This window comes from Panthera leo, chromosome A2 (assembly GCF_018350215.1).
Source record: "Panthera leo isolate Ple1 chromosome A2, P.leo_Ple1_pat1.1, whole genome shotgun sequence".
Classification (NCBI taxonomy): domain Eukaryota; kingdom Metazoa; phylum Chordata; class Mammalia; order Carnivora; family Felidae; genus Panthera; species Panthera leo.
The window spans coordinates 122,960,337-122,982,855 of NC_056680.1; the positions used below are offsets into that span (position 1 = coordinate 122,960,337).

The 22,519-nt window shown below is 37.3% G+C and overlaps 1 protein-coding gene across 6 annotated transcripts in view; it reads left to right on the forward strand.

Moving 5' to 3' along the window:
- Positions 1 to 22,519, forward strand: part of BBS9 (Bardet-Biedl syndrome 9) — a 434,296-nt gene that overhangs the window by 252,871 nt on the left and 158,906 nt on the right. The window contains exon 20 of one of the 6 annotated variants that reach the window (XM_042921827.1): positions 1,189 to 1,561. The exons of the other annotated variants lie outside the window; for them this stretch is intronic. Within the exon in view, the coding sequence (XP_042777761.1) occupies positions 1,189 to 1,284 (96 nt within the window). The 3' untranslated portion in view covers positions 1,285 to 1,561. Of the gene's footprint in view, positions 1 to 1,188; positions 1,562 to 22,519 lie in introns of those variants that run through there. 6 annotated transcript variants of the gene reach the window in all.

Sequence of the window (22,519 nt, forward strand, 5' to 3'; positions counted from 1 at the left end):
CAAATTTTCATTTCTAGTTTGATAGCATTCTCAATTTTGGCTCTTATTCTTAAAATAAAAATTATTTGCCATAAAGTTTTGACAGCTGATGACTATAGTGTTTGACATAGTTTAATAGGGGGTATTAGGAAGTAATTGGATACCTAATATCTAGAAAAAGCTCATTTATTTTTTACTTTGAATTAGTTCTTCTGGAATCCTCATAGTCAACACTAGGTTATGAGCTAAATGACAGTTCCTTTAGCCTCCATTCAAGTACACGTCCAGATACAATATGTCTCTAGTAAATGCATGGAGAATCAGGTGTTCATCCCTACAACTCTTGGTGCCTGAGAAAACTTACAGGGTCACTTCTACTCTCAGCCATTATAAATTTCAGCTTTGTCAAGATGGAGAGTCCGCTGGGACCATGAATGATGACTGAGTTAATCATTTCCCTTGTTAAGACTTAGGTTGAGTTTAATTTTTCGTTTTGAACTTTTTTCTCCCTAAATTAAAATTTTTTTTCTTTTTTTAAATATATTTATTTATTTAAAAAATTTTTTTTTTAACATTTATTTATTTTTGAGACAGAGAGAGAGCATGAATGGGGGAGGGTCAGAGGAAGAGGGAGACACAGAATCTGAAACAGGCTCCAGGCTCTGAGCTGTCAGCACAGAGCCTGACGTGGGGCTCAAACCCACAGACCGCGAGATCATGACCTGAGCCGAAGTTGGACGCTTAACCGACTGAGCCACCCAGGCGCCCCTAAAATTTTTTTTCTTAAGAGAGACTTCCGTAATAGTAATTATCAGCTCAAATAATAGGAACTTTTTTTTTTAAGTTTACTTATTTATTTTGAGAGAGAGAAAGAGAGAGTGTGTGTATGCCTGTACATGCAGGGTGGAGGAACAGAGAGAGAGGAAGAGAGAATCCCAAGAAGGCTCTGCACTGTCAGCATGGAGCCGGACTTGAGGCTTGATCTCAGGACCATGAAATCATTACCTGAGCCAGAAATTAGTCAGACACTTAAGTGACTGAGCCAGGAATAGGAACATTTTTAAGGCTTTAATCTAAATGACCAAACCACAAATTGCTAATTTTGTGAATGAATAGTGCCACCAGCAGCATAGAATGTACAAAGGTGATTCTTTAATTTTTCCCTGACAATATCTTCCCTAGTAAGTATGTCAGGATCACTGTTTGCAGGGCACTTTACAGAGGATCTGCAAAAGAATGTGTCTACATAGTCCTGTCTTAGAAGACCTCCCTGTCCAATTAGAGAGAGCAAAGAAGTGCATATGAAAACGAATATGGAATACTGTCATGAATCCCTAAAGACAGGGGCTGGCCATTGGCCTCTTGCTTACAGCGAATTAAAAACCAAACCCAACAAAACCCAGCTTCTCCGAGTGGACTGAGAAGGAGGCAGCACGTGAGTACCCCTGCAATCTTACCTCATTTTGGGACTTAGATCAATTAGTAGGAATTTTTCTGACTGCTTCAGGCTTACAAATCTCTCCATTTGCTAGGAAAGACAAAAGAGAGAAAGGAGAAAATGACTGAAAAGGGGTAAGCAAAGACTGGCTTTTAATTGGATTATATAGTGAAGTGAATTTAAATTATACACATAAAGAAAATTTTTGCGAAAGTCTGTTTTAAAACAATCGTAAATAATTTCATTTTATGTACCTTTAGAAAAAAAAGGTAATGGGGTGCCTGGGTGGCTCAGTCGGTTAAGCGGCCGACTTCGGCTCAGGTCATGATCTCGTGGTCCGTGAGTTTGAGCCCCGCGTCGGGTTCTGTACTGACAGCTCAGAGCCTGGAGCCTGTTTCAGATTCTGTGTCTCCCTCTCTCTGACCCTCCCCTGTTCATGCTCTGTCTCTGTCTCAAAAATAAATAAACGTTAAAAAAAAAAATTAAAAAAAAAAGAAAAAAAGGTAAGAATTGCATTAAATAATTTACTATCATGGTGGAAAATTTGCAAAATTCAAGCAAATGCAAAACACAAAAATTAAAATGAAAAACACCCATAATTCCTTGTGAACATTCATTCTTCTTTCTCTTTTTCTGTGGGTATACATGCATTATTTTAAAAATTGATATCATTATATAAAAGATGCACCTGTAGTTTTTTTTTTTTCCTCTTCATTTCATTTTAGGAATACTTTTCATGTTATTATAAATATCATTATAACATCTTATTTAATGTTACAGAATGGCTATGTCAAAATCAGTTTAACATACTTTTTAGTGTTAGATAATTTGGTTGCTTTGAAGATCTTATTTCTACAAATAATGCTGCAGTAAATATATTTGGAGGTAAAAATTGGTCCATCCATGACCATTTCCTCAGCATAGATTTCCACATATGGAATTGCTGGGCCAAGGTCCATATGTATTTGTAAAGATTTCTAAGACATGCTTCCCCTCAGGAAGGTTGTATCTGTTTACTATCTCCCAAGCAGCACATGAGGAAGTTCATGGACACTGGGAATTGTCATTAAAAAAACAAAAACTGTTTTCCAGTTTTATAGATAAAAATAGTGTCCTATATATATTTTGGTGTGAGTCTGTAGTGTGGTTAGGCCTTGGTCCTAATCTTTGTCAACATTTTGGATGAACTAATTCTTCTTTTGTGTCTAATGTTGGATGTGGTGATTAAAGCACAAGACACCCATTCAAATTCCCAGTTTCTCAGTTATTTTATGTATTTTATTATTTTTTATTTATTTTTTAAAGTTTTATTGATTTGAGAGAGAGCCCATGCTTATATATGTGAGAGAGAGAGAGAGAGAGGAAGAGAGAGAATCCCAAGCAGGCCATATGCTATTAGTGTGGAGCCCAACATGGGGCTTGAACCCATGAACCGCGAGATCATGACCTGAGCTGAAATCATTAACTGACTGAGCCACTCAGGCACCCCCTTAGTGATTTTGTATAGTTTGTTTCTGGGCTTTGTTGTGACATCTTCTTTTATACATGATTTCTGAACTTAAAGGAATATGGGGAAAACTGCGGTTCTCGGCTTGCTAGATTTCTTCTTCCCTTTGGCTCTTAACCACAGCACTTTATAATGGAACATTTAAAAAAAACCTTATTTTTACTTCAGATTGTGACTTTTATTTTTTTTATTTTTTTAATTTTTTAAATTTTTTTAAATTTTTTTAATGTTTATTTATTTTTGAGACAGAGAGAGAAAGAGCATGAATGGGGGAGGGGCAGAGAGAGAGGGAGACACAGAATCGGAAGCAGGCTCCAGGCTCTGAGCCATCAGCCCAGAGCCCGATGCGGGGCTCGAACTCACAGACTGCGAGATCATGACCTGAGCTGAAGTCAGATGCTTAACCGACTGAGCCACCCAGGCGACCCCAGATTGTGACTTTTAAGTCCATCTGCTTCATAGATTTGCCTTAGACTTTGTCTCTTTTCCTCTCATTCTTAGAAGCCCACTGTCACAGCCATTGGTTTTCCAGAATGGCTTCAGTGGAACCCCAGGGCTTCAGTGGAGTTCCTTGGGCCATCAGATAAAGGGTGGAAGGTCCGCTGGAGTACCTCAGTTTACTTTTGGTAGGAATTGGGCTTCACTTAGGATTTCAGTTCTTTAAAAGTTTGAAAACTGTTGCCCCAGTTATTATAGTTTTTCCAACCTAGAAGCGTTCTTTGAGACCCTTTGTAGTTTTGCTTAAATACTCACAGGGAAGTGGAGTGTTCTCTTCCATTTTTTCTCTTTTGCCTTTAGTTACAGCAAAGGAATAAATCATTTTCATCTTCTTGATTAGGCAGTAGCCATGGCTATTTTTTATTAAAATGTTTATTGCCAAAATTAAAAACTAAGAGATTTTACATTTAAACACTTGACTTTGGTTCCTCTTGAAAGGAAGTCCTAGCCACACTGGGCCTGCGTTTCCTCCTTGGTGTCTATCTGGCTGACCTCTCAATGGGAGTCCTTGCCTTTTGCCTGGTAGCCTCCCTCTCTGGCATTGTGTCCTGACACTAAGCCCATAGGTCAGTTACTTTTCTTCACATTTCTGCTGCTTTCTTTTTTTTCTTCATGTTTATAAAGTTAAAAGGAAATAGAAATTGTTATTTTACCCACATTTATAAAAATTAGAAGAATAAATGAGAGGCTGAGAAGTTATATACATTTTAGAGTTCAAAACACCATATAGTAACAATTCCAGGGGCTTGCTAAAAACTGTTGCCTGAACACTATAGTCATTTATTCATTCCACAAATATTATTTGACTACCTGCTGTGTGCCACATCACTGAGGTAGTTACCAAGTCTTTAGCAGTTCACAAGACAGTCATGGCCCCCTTACTATGGAGTTTACAGTCTAGTGGACTTTGCAATGTTATTCCAAATCCATAGCTTATAAGCAGCAGGCAGGTACAAATGGCCATTCCAAATCACATGGAGGCAGAGGAAAAGGTAGCCAAATGGCTCCTTTTAGTGAGCAAAAAAAATGATGCTGAAGCCCCATTGTTCCTTTTTTCTTTTATGTGTATAGAAAAGAGGAGAGGCGTTTCCTTCCCTGATGCTCCTAGGTTTCCTGCTAGGAAATTCTGTCATTTATGTACACTTGCTTAATATTTATCAGGGACAGTAGGTGGGGGACTTAGGGATGGGTACAAAATGTGTTAGCAATGGTTACTCTCCTCAAGTGGTTTCTAGTCGATGTGGGAGATAAAATATGCACCCTAACAGCTTCAGTAGACACAGCAGTTTAAGTAGTTGTTAGATCTTGGGTCTAGTCCACAACACTGTCTTAAACTTTTCCTGTGAGTAGTATGCTAACCCCCTGTAAGTCTCTTATTTTCTTGTAGTTTATCATTTCAAATGTACTGGTTCAGTTCCATTCTGGCACATAATGGGCTGTAAGATGTAAGAGTCTTTTGAGGACTGTTTTGTGACATTAACACAATTTATAGTATTGTCTCATTGGGAAAATTCTTTCTATGGGTTTAAATACCCTACTAATAAACATACTTTTGGCATACTGTAATTAATTTAAGTTGGATACTTCCCATTTTTAGAGTTTCATATTCCAGTATTCATATCATTGCAACTGGCCTTAGTCATTTAGTTCAACTGTCTCAATTGGGTATAGCAACACTTTCATTTGCACTAGCAAATAATTTTTATCTCTTATGCCAATTCTGAACAATTGGTGGCTGCTGCCTAAAATGCTAACTGGAGAAGGATTCTGAGGTTCAGGCTCTTATTCAGGCTCTAAGACAAATGTTTCCATAACTGTTTAACAGGGTCAGTCAAGGGGATGGGAATTAAGAATATTTTAGTATATGGCTGACTACAAGAAAGGAGATTTTTGGGCCCCTGGGTGGCTCAGTCGGTTGAGTGTCCAACTTCAGTTCAGGTCATGATCTCATAGCTTGTGGGTTCGAGCCCCTCATCGGGCTCTGTGCTGACAGCTAGAGCCTGGAGCCTGCTTCAGATTCTGTGTCTCCCCTCTCTACCCCTCCCTCGTTCATGCTTTGTCTCTCTCTGTCTCTCAAAAATAAATAAATGTTAAAAAAAATTTAAAAAAAAAGAAAGGAGATTTTCTGGCTAATTAGAGTGTGTTTTCACTGTCAACCTTTAGGAAAAAGTCTTAGTATTTTGTCTTTCTAATGGCCAGTCTTTCATCTAGCCAAATTCTTTAGGCACTTCACCAAAGAAATAAAGCCCAGAAGAGAGAGCCTATAATGAAGTTAGATGGAAATAGTGTTTCTTCTGACCTGTGTTCACTGCTTGAGTTTGGGCACTTTCCTCTTTACCAACGGTGAAGCTCAAGTTGGTTGAGACTATGTCTGGCATATGCAACTACTAGGTTTTAGGTCCTGTGAAGACAGGAACCGTATCTATCGTGTTTACTCTGTCAAGCATAACGCCTGGCCTAAGGTAGGTAACTCAAAGTTTATAGAGTGAATAAATGAATATAGTCCCTGACATCTTTGAAGGAAATTTAAGATTAGCTCTTAGTGCTCTTGAAAGTTACATGGCATTGGTTCCTCTGGTGCTTAAGCAAGTTTTTGAGTACAAATGTAGTCAGCAGAAGGATGATGGATATATTTTCACTCCTGATTATAATGAATAAGAACTGACCATGTCACTGACCCTCTCCCTTGAGAGACAGTGTGGCCAGTGACTTATTGCAATGCAGTTCTGAAGCTTGGGCACGTACTCCATCCATTCCTCTTTTGTCAAGCTTTGGAGCTAGGTCATGGGGACCTTTCCACAGTTGAAACCATTTCACTCAATTAATTGGATGAAAACAAAGGCTGGCCCCATGCCCTGTAGTTATTGCTTTACAGGCAATAGACACAGATTGAATTGCGGACTCCCTAGGTCCAGGACGGGAATGCTGTGGTGGCTTTGACGCTGTGGAGAGAGCTGAGTTTAAGAGGATCTTGTAGCCACCTTTCTGGTTGACTTAATAGCGGAGAAGGTAACCCTGCAGGAGAAGCTTTTCCCAGCATAGGGAAGTATTGAGAAATTCTGGGAACAAGCTAACAAAATTCCTGAAAGGTTTTTGATCTTTTCTTCTCCTTGAAAAAGAAACAACAAACAAAACATGCCAATCAGATGGCAGAATGCAGTCTTTCATGTCACAATGTGTCCATTTACTACAGCAGTTAGTAGGCCAATAATGCCTTTAGCTTGAAGTAGTTAACAAGCATACCTTGCAGTGTTACTTTTATTTTCTGCTCCCTGTAGCACTTAGCAAAATCCCATTATGCAATTGGGTATTATTAAATGTTAAAAAGTTAATTTGTTCTGCATTCCATTAAAATTGCACTTTTTTTTCATGCGCATTGGTCCTTACATCTTGTTTAAAACCTATAATTTAAGCTCACACCGTAGTAAAGTCTTAAGTAACCTTTGCCCTTGCTACCTTAATTATTCTTCATCACACACATTATTTCAGGAGGATTGTGGTAATGGGTTAACTTTTTGTTAGTTAATGAAAATATCTGTCATTTAAAAAGCAAAATGTGGCCTTGGAATTCTAATTAAAATTGTACATCAATAATGAAATAAAATGTACCTTTTATTAAGGAAAATGGATTGTAAAAGTGTTGCTTGCTTTCTTTTTGAGATAGCTATGCTTTTGTTAAGGCTAAACAATTGGTCAAACAATTGATGGGATTGGGTAACTTATTTCCATTTAAAATAATACAATATTTGCTTTTTAAATGTAACAGATTTCCTATTAAGTTCATTGTCACCTTATATAAATATGCTTAGTAATTAGGATACAGTGATAAAATGCTGTGAAACTAGATCTTAATGGTGGTGTGACAAAAACTTCATTATTTTATTCTAAATATACTAGATAATTTTGGCGGAGTAGTTGCTTTTGCAAAGTTGTGAATAAATAATTTCAGGGATTGACATTTCTTGAGACCATGCTAAATATTTTTGTAGTACTTGGTGTCTTATTTGGCTTACTTTTATTTCGTAACCAGCACATAACACTAAACATGACCAGGTGTAGAGAGAACATTAGTGACAATTGAAAGCTATACTCAGCAGTGGAGAATGTCTGACATTTGAAAACTTTAAGGATTACCTTGATTTTTTTAGCCTAGAGAATTTACATCCTTATGTCACATCCAAAACTAAAAAAAAAATTTAGGAAGGTGGGCAGAGAAAGATATGAATAGTTCCTGAGAATAATGGATTTTTGGAGTTTAAGAAAGTTTTAGAAATTATGTTCAGTTACCTCATTTTACAAAAGAATTAAAAAAAAAAAATCCAAAAGAAAGTATCTGAGATGGAATAAGAACTGGGGCCTCTGAGACAGTTTGATGGACTTGAAAGAGATTTTGGGGTCAAACAGACCTGGGTTTTAACCCTGACTTCTCTGTTAACCACTTGTGTGACCATAGGCAGATTATTGAAGCTCTCTGAGCCTCAGTTTCTTCTTCTGTAAAATGGGGATAATTTTCTGTTTTAGGAACATTGAGTGATTTTATGAGATACTGGGTTTGGAGAGCTGGTTTCAGGTTTGGCCTTTCTAAGTGGTCAGTTGATGGGGCTCCTTTACCTTTGCCAGGCCAGTGTTTTTTCCTACAACACGGGCTTGTCTTATAGTAGGTCATTTATGCCAAACAAGATTGGTTGTTTTGGCCCTGAGGTGTAGGTTTGCAGCTGGCCCAGTACCAAACACTTGGGGGCACTAGAATGCATTCAGCTTTTAACCATACTATTGGAAGGTTTGGTCAGGGATCCACTCCGAGGCTGGTCCACGCTTTTTTTTCTGTGGCCTGTGGACTCCTGAATTTCCCTACTCTCATTTGACAGTGCAGCAGAGAAATCTGTAGAGAGGGAGATGATGTTGAGGAGGTCGTTGCTTTTTTTCTTTTCTTTTTTTTTTCGCAAAAGAAATGTTCCATGGAAATTTTTCCTGTGAACCTTCTTCAAGAGATTTATGCAGATTATAAAGTCAAAAGACGGGTCATCCCAGACTTTTCTTTCCAGGCAAAGAGGCCAAAACATAATTTTAGCAGGTATTAGTAAAAATTGAGAAGCATTTTGTGTATGCTGGGATTCTTGCCAACATCTGTGTTTGCAACTCCCAAGACAGGGCTAAGGTGAAAGTTTTTCCTTACTGCCCTCAGAAGATTGTTGAAACAAGCCTGCCATGGTTCTTTTCCATTGCATCTGTGTTACTGAGGCCTCTCTGGACACTGTTTTGTGGAATCTCAGGCCAACACAAATTGATTTACTTTTCACCGAAAGAGCTTCATGCTGAATGTTGAATGCAGGTGTGTTTTGGAGAAGGCAGTAAAAGACTGAAAACAGGGATTGGTAGGTAGACAAATCAGGTGTAAGTTATTTGACTATTTCCCCACAAACTGCAAACTGCTCTAATTTGGCAAGCTGTTTTGTTTTGTTTTGTTTTGTTTTGTTTTATTTTATGTAACAAATGATTCCACAGAATGTGAGTCCTGTTAGGTACATCTAGGGAATTTACAATATTGAAGATCTTTAAATTTGTTTATTAGAACAGTTGAGAAAAAAATCTGCCTCTTAGAGGGTGCAAGGTATATTCTTAAAAATAATCAACTATTGCTATTGTATGTACAGCCACTTATTGATATGTGAGCATGGTGATCCTTGGTGTGTTGTTTGTGAACTATATCCCTTTTATTAGATAATGAACATTCTCATTTATCCATAGAAATGTGTAAAGTTCCATGAGGACATTTTAACCAGATATAGCAAACACCTAAGCATTCTTTATTGATCATTTTGTACAGAACACCAGAGAAAGTTCCAGCAGAGTGCAGCAAAAGCCAGTTATTGCAAAATATACTCTTGTCTTTCCTTAGTCAGTCTGGACTGTGGAGTCATAGAGGAATTTCAGACTCAAAAAATGATGAAAACAAACAGTTGAGATCCTTGCTCCCCCATCCTAAGAGTAGTCCTGAAAAAAGAAAAACTTTCCCTAATTTACTCAGCAATACTGATCTTGAAGAAAGGACGTAGTGGTGGCTGAGGATAACCTTAAAGTTAGTGTGGCATAATTTTACTTTCTTTTTTAAAAAAATATAGCTTTAAAACAACCACACATAGTACATATCAGAATTCTTCGTTAGAAAATATAGGTAAGTAAAGAAAAGGAAATAAAAATAAAAATTATCCTAATTCTACCACCCAAGAAGAAATCCTTTTTTAAATTTAGTGTATATGCTTCCAGATTTTGAATGTATTTTAAAAAATGTTCATTTACTTGTTTTTGAAAGAGAGAGGGAGAGAGCAAGCATGCAAGCCTGAGTAGAGGAGGGGCAGAGAGAGAGAGAGGAAAGAATCCTAAGCAGGCTCTGCTCTGTCAGCGCAGAGCCTGATGCAGGATTCGATCTCACAAACCATGAGATCATGACCTGTGCCGAGATCAAGAGTCAGACACTTAACTGACTGAGCCACCCAGGTGCCCCAAATTTTGAATGTATTGTATTATGTGTAAATATAAATAAAGAATAGAAATATTTAAAAATAGGGTCATAAGGTACATGCTATTTGGAAAGTTCTTTTTTCCTTGTCAAAATGAATCGTTAACATGTTCCATGTCAACATATGTAGTTATAGCTGCTATAGCTTATAATAAATACAGTTACTCTAGCTGCTAATTTCAATAACATTTGTGTGGTATGTTTCTGCCTTTCAAGAAATGTGGCATACTGTTTCATAGTAACAAGTAAGTAATTCATTTCACTTTGTGAATAAATATTATTCTGATGCAGACCACTGTATATTTGATGTGTACCACAAAGAATAAATATTTACTATTGCAGATTAGCTGATTTTTCTTTCTGTTGGTGATTTACTTTAAGAAGCTTCTCATTCTAACTTGCAGGCCATTTTTAGAGCGAGTGATATTTTTTACTAGAGTGTGATTACATGGTGATAATACCTTAAATTTGGTGATTTTTAAAGTATTGGTTAAGTAGTAAAATAGATGCCTGACTTTTCTTGCTTTCTGTCTACCAAAATTCTATTACTTTTGACTATCCTGTTTAAATTCCTAATTTGAAAGAATACTTCATGTTCACAATATAGCTTTTCAAGAAGCATAAAAGATTGTATTTGGCTTTCTGCAAAGAGAAAGGAGCTGATTACCAGAGAAAGAGCGATCAAGGTTTAAAAAAATGTAACTAATAAATGTATGAAGAGAAGTTAGGGTGACCCAGTCAAGGACCCCTCCATCACAAGTTAGTGCTACTTCCCTCAACAGGCTAGGGCAGTGGTCACAATGAGTGCCTGACATCCTCATAATTTGTTGATTTAGGGGGCAGGGAGATCAGCAAAGTAGGAAACTATAACCAGGTCAGAGAGATTTTGGAAGCCACCCACTGAGGGCCTGAGGGTTTAGCAGGCCTGGCTGTGGTATAAGACTGGATGCAAAAGCACAAGTGTGAATCTGGCTGCATTGTAGAGAACATCTGCCTCTAGTACTGGTGGGGGTGGGGGTGGGGGGGTGGGCGGGGTGGTGGTGGACCAGCCCTGGGCCTGTAGGAACACAGAATGGGAGGTATTCAGAGTCAGGGCTTATGGGTTGGCATATCTGCTTCTGGTAGTTAGCAGGGGCTAAGATTAAGGGAGTCTTTTATATGGTGTTATCAAGAATATACAAACGTAGAAAACAAAGCATAGGAATACCTTGGATTGTTTTAGCAGCAGAGTTCAAAATCAGTAAACTTCAAAAATTATAGATGCCCTGGAAAATAAATTAAAGGGCTAGGGATAGTCACTTTAAAAGAATGAGTATATCAGGACATTTAGAAACCAACCTTAGGGGCATCTGGTGGCTCGGGGGTTGAGCATCCAACTCTTGATTTTGGCTCAGGTAATGATCTCCCAGTTTATGAGTTCATTCCCTGCATTGGGCTCTTCGCTGAGCATGAAGCCTGTTGAGATTCTCTCTCTCCCCTTTTCTTTCTGTTCCTCCTCCACTTGTGCTTTCTCTCTCTCTCTCTCTCTCTCTCTCTCTCTCTCTCAAAATAAACAAATAAACTTAAAAAAAAAAAAAACACCCAACTTTAGTTTGTGCTCTCACTTAAAAGCTGAAACAAGTATTCTTTTAAGACTAATTGAGGCTCCCTTAAAATCTTGTAATTGGGGTAAGCAGCCACCAGGGGGCAGCCATGACTTGGTTAAAATTACATGTCTGCATAGTATTTTCTCTGGTGAGAAAGTTAAAAGGACCACTTATTTCTTTTTTGAACTAAAGCAAATAAAAAGAAAATTCAATAAGTTTACAAAACTTAGAATTAGTTTCTTGACTTGGCTTAAAAGGCTCATTCTTTGACTTTTCAGATACTAAGTGGCATTTTTTGCTTCAGCCTCCAGCAAGTCCTTCTCTGACTTGACTTTACCTGATGATGACTTTTGTTTTCCTCATTACCTGGTATCTAGGAAACCACACACATACACCATGAATATGTATTATTTTTAGTTTATAATTCTTTTTGATTCTCTATGTGAAGAACAGGGGTGATAATATAGAGGAACAGAAGAAAACTCCTTGGCTTATCATTTCAAAAGAATAGAGAGAGGACTGCTCTCTGTTGTTAGAAAAAAGGGAACCATCCCTTTTCCAAAATGTAGTTTTCTCCTGCCAGCTAGATGCTACTTAAAACATACAGTGTTAGGGCACCTGGGTGGCTCAGTTAGTTAAGTGTCTGACTCTGGATTTCAGCTCAGGTCATGATCTCATGGCTCGTGGGTTTGAGCCCTGCATCGGGCTCTGCGTTGGCAGTATGGGGCCTGCTTGGGATTGTCTCTCTCTCCCTGTCTCTGCCCCTCCTCAGCTCTCTCTCTCTCTCTCTCTCTCTCTCTCTCTTTCAAAGCAAATAAATAAACTTAAAAAAATGTAAAACAACAAAATGTGTCAATTATTTAGTAGTTCTAAAATTTGCTTTGTGTTAAATCTAGAGGGGATCATTTCGAAATAAGATTTCTGAGTTCCCCACTCTAGATTCCCTGAATTTTGAGCCAGAAGGAATGGTTTTTAAAAGGTTCCTTGGTGATTCTTTGCAAAGTCCAGGAAAATGCCTGGCAACTTTTTTTTCCCTGTAACTTGTAAGAACTACAGTAGTAAGAGAGTTTCTTAGAACTAACTTTTCAAAAAGTTAAAATATCGGAAACATGTATCTAGAAATATCTTCTAATACATATAATAAGGTTTTAAGCAGAGGTTTTAATACAATTTTGTAAGAAATTTTAGTATGTAGACCACATTTTAATGAAATTTCTTATTTGGGAGTTTCTTCTTCACACAGATTGCTATAAAGTCTAAGATTTTTTTTTTTTTAATTTTGGAAATGGAAACTTAATTTCTCATTTACATTTAGCTACTATTCGAGAAAGATTTTGAATGCCAGAGTAAAGGAAGTTGCTTTTTATAACTTGACTTCGAGATTTGATCACTCTGAGAGTAACATGTGCGAGTGGATATTTACCATCATGTTTGCAAAAATATATCATTTATGCTTTATTTGATATAAAATTAATATTTTATAAATGTTCATTAATCTCACCTCTATACTATGAAATAAGGGGGAGGGGTGCCTGGGTGGCTCAACCAGTGAAGCATTCTACTTCGGCTCAGGTCATGATCTCACAGTCCCTGAGTTTGAGCCCCGTGTCCAGGCTGTGTGCTGACAACTCAGAGCCTGAGGCCTGTTTCAGATTCCGTGTCTCCCTCTCTCTCTGCCCCTCCCCCTGCTCACACTGTCTCTCTGTCTCTCAAAAATAAATATTAAAAAAATTAAAAAATAAAAGAAAGGGGAAATTGCATTCTAGTTTACAGACATGAAACTGGGCAATAAGGAGGAAAAGCCTTTATTTAAGGACATTCTGTCATACCGCAAACACACAGAATACCAGATTATTTTGATTTCCAGGTCATTTTGTTATTCACCATTCTGGTGTAATTGGAGTTGTTCTCCCTCCCTCCCCCACATCTGGACTTACATACTGGTTATAGATCCTAGACCTTACTTTATTCGGTGGTTTATCGTTAATTAATTCGAAGTATGGTGATAATACAAACAGGCACACTTTTGAATGACAGTCTGGCCAGGTGATGGGTATCTCGTAGAAATGGATGCCAGCTTGTCTGCCAGGGTTCCCCTCCTCCAGAGGCTCAGAATAAAAAGGTACTATCATGAGGGGAGCCGGAAAAAGGGCATTAGAAATCTTTTTGGGGACCTACACACACTAACTCGACACAGCCTTCACTTTGAAGTGCCAAGCAGGGCTCACTGTACTTTATTTTAGTGCTGAGCTTCGGATAGCCAAGCCAATGTCTTTTGCCACTTGCTCATGAGGTCCAGCTTGACCTTTCAGTGGCAGCCCTGTTAAGAGAGAAAAAAACCGAAGAAAGCACAGACACTTAGACTTTGAATTCGTTCTTCTAAACAAATGAGGATCTAATTTTTTACATTAAAAGAAAACAAAAAGGAGGACTGGATTTGAGTAACATTTATCAAAGTTAGACTAAAATAAACCTAGAGACTTATAAGGTTCAGTTTGTGGAATAAAATATTGGCATGAGGAGAATGGAAACATTGCATGTAGGAAAGTGTATGGTAGTAGAATTAGAGAAGGAAAAATCACTAGTCATGACCCGATGTTACAACAGCCACACCAGCTTACTTATAATAGGAATTCAGTGTGTTATAACAAAGAGGGTTCTGTAAATGCACCATGATAAAATGGCTAATACGTATAATTGCTGCTATTTTTTGAGCACTTTCCATGTGCCAGCTAGTACTAAGTACTTTACTTATAGTATCTCAATTATTTTTAAGGGTTCTTTTGCACAGAGGGACTCTATAGTTTTTTGCTTTCAATAATTTAATACTTTTAAAAAGCATTTCTTTATGTAAACATTTCTCTGTGGATTTGGAATTTGAGGAAATAAATGGGAAAATATTAGCTAAGCTTATACAAGAGAGAATGATGATATTGGGCACATGGTATAAACTCTCCCCAGAGTTCCCAAACTGTGATCCAAGGAATATTCTTTCGGGAGGTATTTATAGGTGTTTTGTGAAAGAGGAGTTTTCCAACACTGCATTCTGTATCCTGTTGAGGATAAGCCATGTAAGGCTCTGAGTAGTTCTGCTTTAAGGAAACTTAAAAAACAACAACACTACACTGTATTTAATAGTTTCCTAATTTATTTAAGCACAGAACATTGTGTTTTGGGATGGGGGTGGGGGGCACATTCCATGTGTAGGGAGACAGTTCTGCATGGTGATTTAGGTTTCTGCATGTCTTGTGATCAGAGGTACTGCCTGCTTTTGCTCTGAGCTATCTTTTTAGGGATATCTTTACAAGGAATAACCTTGGATGATAGAGATAGTAGCTCCCTTAAGAGCAAGGCATAGGTTGTTTATTGTCCGGCATAATAAAGATAACCACTCCTTCCACATGTACTTACCATTATAAAAGGTTCGGGTTCCCTGAGCTCTGGGTTCTTCTGCTGTAACCCAACTCACTGTATGTATAGATGTCACTTTGGCCTTTTCTGCATCACTCGTGGGATTTGGGCTTGGGGAAGTAGCACGGATGCTGACACTCTGGCTATTGCTGTTGCTTTAAGTAATACAATCCTTTGCCTTTGATTAGGAGTCTTGAGTCTTCTGCAAGCATCCATGAAATAATGGCAGATTAGCTTGTTAGTTCACAAGTAGAGTAAAATCTTGGACCTTTCATGGTTCTGCACAGTTAGGAAATATTGAAATATGTCCTTAGAGGTAAATGGGTCTAATTCTGGGTGAGTAGACTGGGGTGGGTTGGGGTGGAGTGGAAGGCCATGAGGAATGTTAAAGAAATAGAAGTTCAACAACATATGTCTCCAATTTGCAGACACCTTCTTAACATTCTGGAATATTGAGTCTCCTTGCAGTTTTGCTCTACTAAGGCAAACTCAGTTCCTGTTGCGTTCCTTTGAATTTTTATTTACAAGACATATTTTGCTACTGTTCTTTTCTGTGTTTTATTTTTCTAAGTGTAGAATTTGTATTTATATAATGAAACACAAAGTATTGGTGGGTAATTAGTACTGCAGCCCTTGTAGATTTAGGGAAATGAAGGAAATACACATTTATTGACCACCTTTTGTATATCTGACACTCTGCCCGGCACATTACATGGGGGGTCGTCATCTTCTTCTTCTCCTCCTCCCTCCTCCCCTTCTCCTCCTTCTCCTCCTCCTTTTCCTCCTCCTCTTCCTCCTCCTCTTCCTTTTCCGTCTCTTCCTCCTTATTTTCCTTCTCCTCCTCCTCCTCCTCCACCTTCTCCTCCTTTTCCTCCTCCTCCTCCTTCTTCTTTTTATTACATGGGTTTTCTAATATAATCTTTCACATCACTCAGGATTTTGGTATTATACTCAATTTATGTGTGAAAACAGTTGTGGCTCTGTGAGGCAGTCGTTACAGTTTTCATAGTTAGTGTTTATAGATGTTATATTTATACCAGCTACCAAGACAAGCATAGTATATTTTCTTATTTTGTCCTCATGTGACCCTGAAATAGTTATCATTATTATCCTATCTTATGCATGAGAAGACGGAGGACCAAAGAAGAAGGGACCTCTCCTAGGTCATATAGTTGGCAGAGCTATGATATGGATGCAGATATGTATGACTTCAGTATCAGTTCAACCCTCAACCTAGACTTGAAGTTTCATGGCGATAATGGTACTATGTGGTTTGAGCTTAGGGTGACTATGTAGTTATAGTCCAAACTAGACATTTTGGAGAGGAGATAGGGGCAAGGTTAATAATTGTACCTGGATAGCAAGTGTAAGCCTACACTGTCCTGGAAAAGCAGGGTGTGATGTCATTCTACCATACACAAAATACACAAGTAAATACCAGGAAAGATTGCAGTCATGTTTGCACTGCTGATTTTTGACAGCGTGGGATGTTATCTTTTATTGAGTCAATATGTTGAATTCCAATAGTTTAAAATATTGTGCTTTTACAAGTGTTTTATTGCCAAGGTAGACCCACCCTTATTGACAGTTCCAATATAGATAAAATGGATTACTGCATATCCTTTTCTCACACCTCAGTGTTTTATGGGTTTCCAGAATTTAGTGCAGCCCAAAACAGAGGGAGTATTTATGACATTTTTAAAGCAGATCATGAGAGAATTACTTTCTTCTCTCTCCCTCCACTCCCTCAAACTGAGGAGCATGATTGACTTGGTTTTATAGGGTCTACATTTCTCCTCTAAATGAAACCCATGTGAGGATGGAAAATTACAACCCTATTTTGTCCTCCCAATGTCAACTGACAAAGGCTAAAATACTTAAACTTTGCTTTCCTTGACATCATTTTCCGAGGAAGTTAAAACAAAGAGAGAATAATACTTAATATGCAGATCTATAATAACTATGGTATGGGATGCCTGGGTGGCTCAGTTGGTTAAGTGTCCAACTTTGGCTCAGGTCATGATCTCATGGTTCGTGAGTTTGAGCCCCGCATTGGACTCTGTGCTGACAGCTCAGAGCCTGGAGCCTGCTTTGGATTCTGTGTCTCCCTCTCTCTCTCTGCCCACTTGGCGTGCATGCAAGCACACACACACACACACATACACACACTCTCTCTCTCTCTCTTTCTCTCTCTCTCTTTCAAAATAAAAAAAAATGAATAAGAAAAAAAAATAACTATGGTAGTTTTCTTGTTGTGGCTTACACATAGTGGTTTAATTAGCCTCTACCAGGGTATTTTAGTAGTTTCCAACTGATTATCCTCTACTGAGAATAACTTGTTAGGTTTTTGATATGAGTGTTAGGCTAGCTTTATAAATATGTTTTTTGCATTTTTTCCATACTGAAGTATTTTTTAAAATATTTTTCTTTTTTTAATGAAAATTTATTTTTTAATGAATTAATTTTTTTTTTTTTTTTGAGAGAGAGAGCACAAGAGAGGGAGAGGGGCAGAGGAAGAGAGAGCGAATCTTAAGCAGGCTCCACACTAAGTGTGGAGCCCAACTGTGGGGCTCAGTCTCACTGCCCTGGAATCATTACCTGTGCTGAAATCAAGAGTCAGATGCTCAACCGACTGAGCCACTCAGGCACCCCATAAAATATTTTTTTCTTTTCTTTTTCTATTTTTTTTATTTTGAGGGAGAGAAAAGAGAGAGAGAGCAAGAGAGCATGTATGTGCAAGTTGGGGAGGGGCAGAGGGAGAGAGAATCTTAAGTAGATGCAGGGCTCAATCTCATGACTGTGAGTTCATGTCCTGAGCTGGAATCAAAAGTCAGAAGCTTAACCTACTGAACCACCCAGGTGCTCTTAAAATATTTTTTAAAGGTGTGAAATGATTCTCCTGTCAAATAAAGAGTCCTTTGGAGATTAACAATAACCTCTAGCAGATTAAAGATGAGGAGAAACATTAGAAATAACTGGTTCACTTTGTTGAGCCCAGAATTTCCCAAATTTAGACATTGAATACTTTCATGTGTGTGTGTGTGTAGCATCTATTAACTTTCTATAGAACACTGGAAGCACACTTTGACATACATTGACAAAGTGTATTTCTCCCTTTTAAAGAAAAGACCACCTTTATTTGTTGTTGTCTTTTTCTTTATTAGCTTTGTGTTGTCTTGCCCACTTTTTTTTGGAGAGGGGTAATTTTGCCATGGGATTTTAAAAAATTTAACCAGAGCTATTATTTATTTATCAATAATCATTATGTTCTGAATCTGTTAGTTTCTCTCTTTCTGTCTACGCAGGTTTGCTTTGTTCCATTTCAAACATTTTACTGGAATGTTTGCATCATTTGTTTTTATTTTTCTTTGGAACTCTGAAAGAATTTAAAGCTATGAATTTGTCTTTGAGTATAGCTTTGCCAACATGCACATTTAGGTACAATAAAGATGTATTATGGCTTGGTGAAAATAGCATAGGCTTAGGAGGCACCTAGACTTCTATTAGGATCCTGCCACTTATTTCATGACCTTAAGCCTCAGTTTTTTCTATTGTAAAATGGGGCTATTGAACATAGGCTTAAAAATATAATTAGGGGCACCTAGGTGGCTCAGTCGGTTAAGCATCGGGCTTCGGCTCGGGTCATGATCTAGTGGTTTGCCGTTTCTTGCCCCACATGGGGCGCTCTCTTCCGTCAGCGAGGAGCCTGCTTCTGATTCTCTGTCCCTCTGTCTCTCTCTGCTCCTCCCCCACTTGTGCTCTGTCTCAAAAATAAGTAAACATTAAAAAAAGTGTAATTAGAAAAATGTAATTTTGTCTGGGGCACCTGGGTAGCTCAGTTGGTTAAGCATCCAACTCTTGATTTTGGCTCAGGCAATGATCTTGTGGTTCGGGGGATTGAGCCCTGCATTGGGGTCTGTGATGATAGCATGGAGTCTGCTTGCGATTCTCTCTCTCTCTCGTCTCTTTCTGCCCCTCTCGTGCTCATGCACTCTCTCTCTCTCTAAGTAAATAAATAAATAAACATTAAAAAGTTTTTTTTGTCTAGAGAGTTCATAGCATAGTACCCGAAAGGTAGATTATTGACCAGTAGATGCCTATCTTTATTATTTTTATGATTTTACAAATAGTCTATAATTTCAACTTTGATTTCCCTTTGACACAGTAGTTGTGCAGTAACTGTTTAGGAGAGTGATTTTACTTGCCTAATAGCAAGATTTGAAAGCATGCAGCTTTTTCACTTTTTAGTTGTTTTAGCTGGCCAGACCATCTGGCCATGAAAATTTCTCCTATCTAAACCTATATAGGCAAGGGATAGACCTGGAGTTTGGTGGACATGTTTTGTGAAGGTCCAACGAACTCTCTCTGCTTAACCCTGTTTTCCTGTTCAGAATCTGAACCACATGTTGAGGAGAAATCTCTCCTGATGTATGCTGAGTAGTTGACAAATATTCTTACTTTGCATTGCTTTGTAACTGGGCCTATTTTTCTATGCTTTCAAGAGGATTAACATTGAAATAGGAGAAGGGAGCACATCAAGTACCATTTGCGAGCTGATGTGTCAACCAGAAGGCCCCTCAGGGCTACATTTGTTCTTGTTAAGATCACCAAAGCAAAGGTATTTTATAATATCCCCAACAAACCCATTCTAGTTTGTCCATCACTTGCGTCTGAAATGTTTTCTTAAAACTATTCTAAAAAATCTTTATTTTGCAGTATAATTCCATTATGATATGATTTTATAAATCTTGTTTCTTTTATGATAAACCTAGGAAGGTTCCATGGAAAATTAGTGAATATCAAATTCAGGGTGTTCTTTTTGGTCATAATATTAAAGTATTAAACTGCTAAGATGGCTTTGTTTCTTGTTTTACAAGAAGGAATTTAGCAGATAAATGCTCTTGGAAAATCAAATTTGTGTATTTTGTTATTCAAAGTGGAGGATTTGAAATAAAAATATCGTTTTTAATTAGGCTTAACAAGAGAGATACTGTGAGCATCTGTAAGCAAGTTTTTATGATAAACAGGCTTTTCCTTTTTTCCAAGATATTTCCCTCCATTTGTATCATATGTGGAACATTATATCCTCTGCATTTCCCATGTAGGATTTGAGATTAAGGAGCCGTTTACCTGGTAGTATTCAGAACCTCAGTTGAAAAGGAACTGACATATATGTGAATAAGAGAGGGCTCATGTATTCCTTGAGACATGTTCCATCAATCACCCAGCCACTTTACTTAGAGACTGAAAACTGTGCATCATTTCCTTCAGAGTTACATGCTAGAAGACCCTTGATTTAGGAATATGGATAATGTGTGCGTGCTACAATAAACTTTTTAATAGCTGTGTTATTTTTGGTCTTTAACATACAGCATATAATTTTATACTAATTACAGAGATGGACAATTAAAATTTTGCATTTTCTGGCTTCATGATGAGTCTTTTGTTAATGGTGCACATAGTTACATGAAAACACATGTGTATCAATCAATAATTTACCTCCAGTGACAGTCAGCTGTATAATGCCTTTCCTCAGATGCATCATGGGCAGAATACAACTTTGCAGTGAGAAAGCAACAGTTGTTATCGATTTTGCATTCTTTTGGCAGAGTTGCAACAATTCTCCCATACCCTGGTCCAGTAGAGATACTAGATGGATTGCTATACTGTACTTGCATTTGAAATTTCTTCCTCTGTTTTTACTCTGAACATTTATTTTCCATCAGCTTGTAACATTGTAACATCGATTGGTGAAAGTAATGTATTATTCATGCCATCTGGTTTCATTCCATTAGTGCTATCAGCATTAGTATTCAGCCTAAAGAGATACAATTATGTCAAGGGTTCTCTGTGTCAGCTTGTCCTGGTTTTGCATTTCTTCCACATTCATAGGAGAGTCTTCTTTTGTGGGGTGTATCTTTTTATTTTGTTAGTACTAGCAAGAATTATGTAAGAAGCTAAAATAAGGCTGATATAAATGTAACCTCTTCAATAATTTTCAGTTTACCAAAAATCATTGTACCAAATTTGGAAAAGTTGGAAACATATGGAAGAAAATAAAATCATATGTAATTTTATCACCTTATTTGCATGTTAACCCAAGCAATGTCTTAACTTCTGGTCTTTTTTTTTTTTTTTTTTAAATGAAGTTAAGTTCATGTTGTATATATGGTTTTGAATGCCAAGTTTTTCTTTAACAATTATATGTAATAACATTTTTGGAAAATTTACTTTTTGATATATTTATAAGAATTGTTCATATTGTATCATTTTCAAACATTTTTAATTTTCAAACATTTATATTTTTGCATGGTTTTATTTTTATCAATAGGAATGTACATCCTTGTTCATAAATCTTTGATCATATCTCTGATTATTTCCTTAGGATAGATCCTAGAAGTGAAGGTACTTGGCCAAAAATTAAAACATTTAGAAAGCTCTTGATTCATGGTGCCAAACAACTTTCTAAAAACACTGAACCATTATCTCCTGTTTGTTCAAAAAATTAGTCTTTGTGTTTTTACTTACGTTGCCACAGTCATTTTTGATGTAAGGTTGTCTATCTCTGTCTTTTCAGTAATACATTCATTAAAATAGACAAATTAGGATGTTATTAGATTGCTAAAATAACCAAAGCAACTCGTTGGACAGCTTCCTAATGCTAAAAGCTGCCTGACATTTTGGTGGACCATCTTTTCTTAGCATGTAATTTTCGATGACTTAAATTGCTAGATCCTGTAGCTAAATGTATGAGCAGAAATATGGTGTGGGTTTGAGCATTTAGACAGATAACGACAGTTCTGTTCGTCTGATGTGGAAAAGTGGGAGCTGCTGTCTACTGCTTCCTGAATAATAACTGAGATTTTATTATATTTTAACCTAGTTCATCGAACCATTTAGTGACCTAGTTTTTTATTTATAAATATGTCAAAATCAGTAGAAAGTCTGGGTAATCTAATCAAAAGAGGTTACATTTGAAATAACATAACTGCTCATTTACTTATTGGATCTTAAGTAATGGGGTCCAAAATGTACAGTGATGGTTATGACATAATATTATATGAATTTAAACTAATTCTGTGGCTTTGACCTCATAAAATATGCAGAAAATACTAAGTTCAAAGGAAATGTTTTAATTAGAGGGTTGTGACTTTATTACTTCCTTTTAGCTTTCTATCAAGATATTTTAAGAAATATTAGGAAATCTTACATCCTCTGTAAAGACTATTTGAAATGAATAATAATTTCTGTTTCTCTGACCAGGCTGGTGGGAATACTGTTTTTACTGCATTATAAAGTAACTCTGAAACCTGAGCATAATATAAATACTGCATTTGGGGAAGGTCATTTTTGGCACTTTTTCTACTTTAGTATACTAATTCTGCCATTGTGGGAAAGAAGCTTTGGAATTATCAAGACACTTGGAGTCATTTAAAGATTCTGTCTGTAACATTCACTGGCTTTATGACCTTCGTCAAGTTCTTGATACTTTCTAAGCTCTAGTTTTCTCATTTGTTAATGAGGGATGACATTACCTCAAAGATTTAAGGGAATAATGAATGAAATGCTCCATTTGTAGA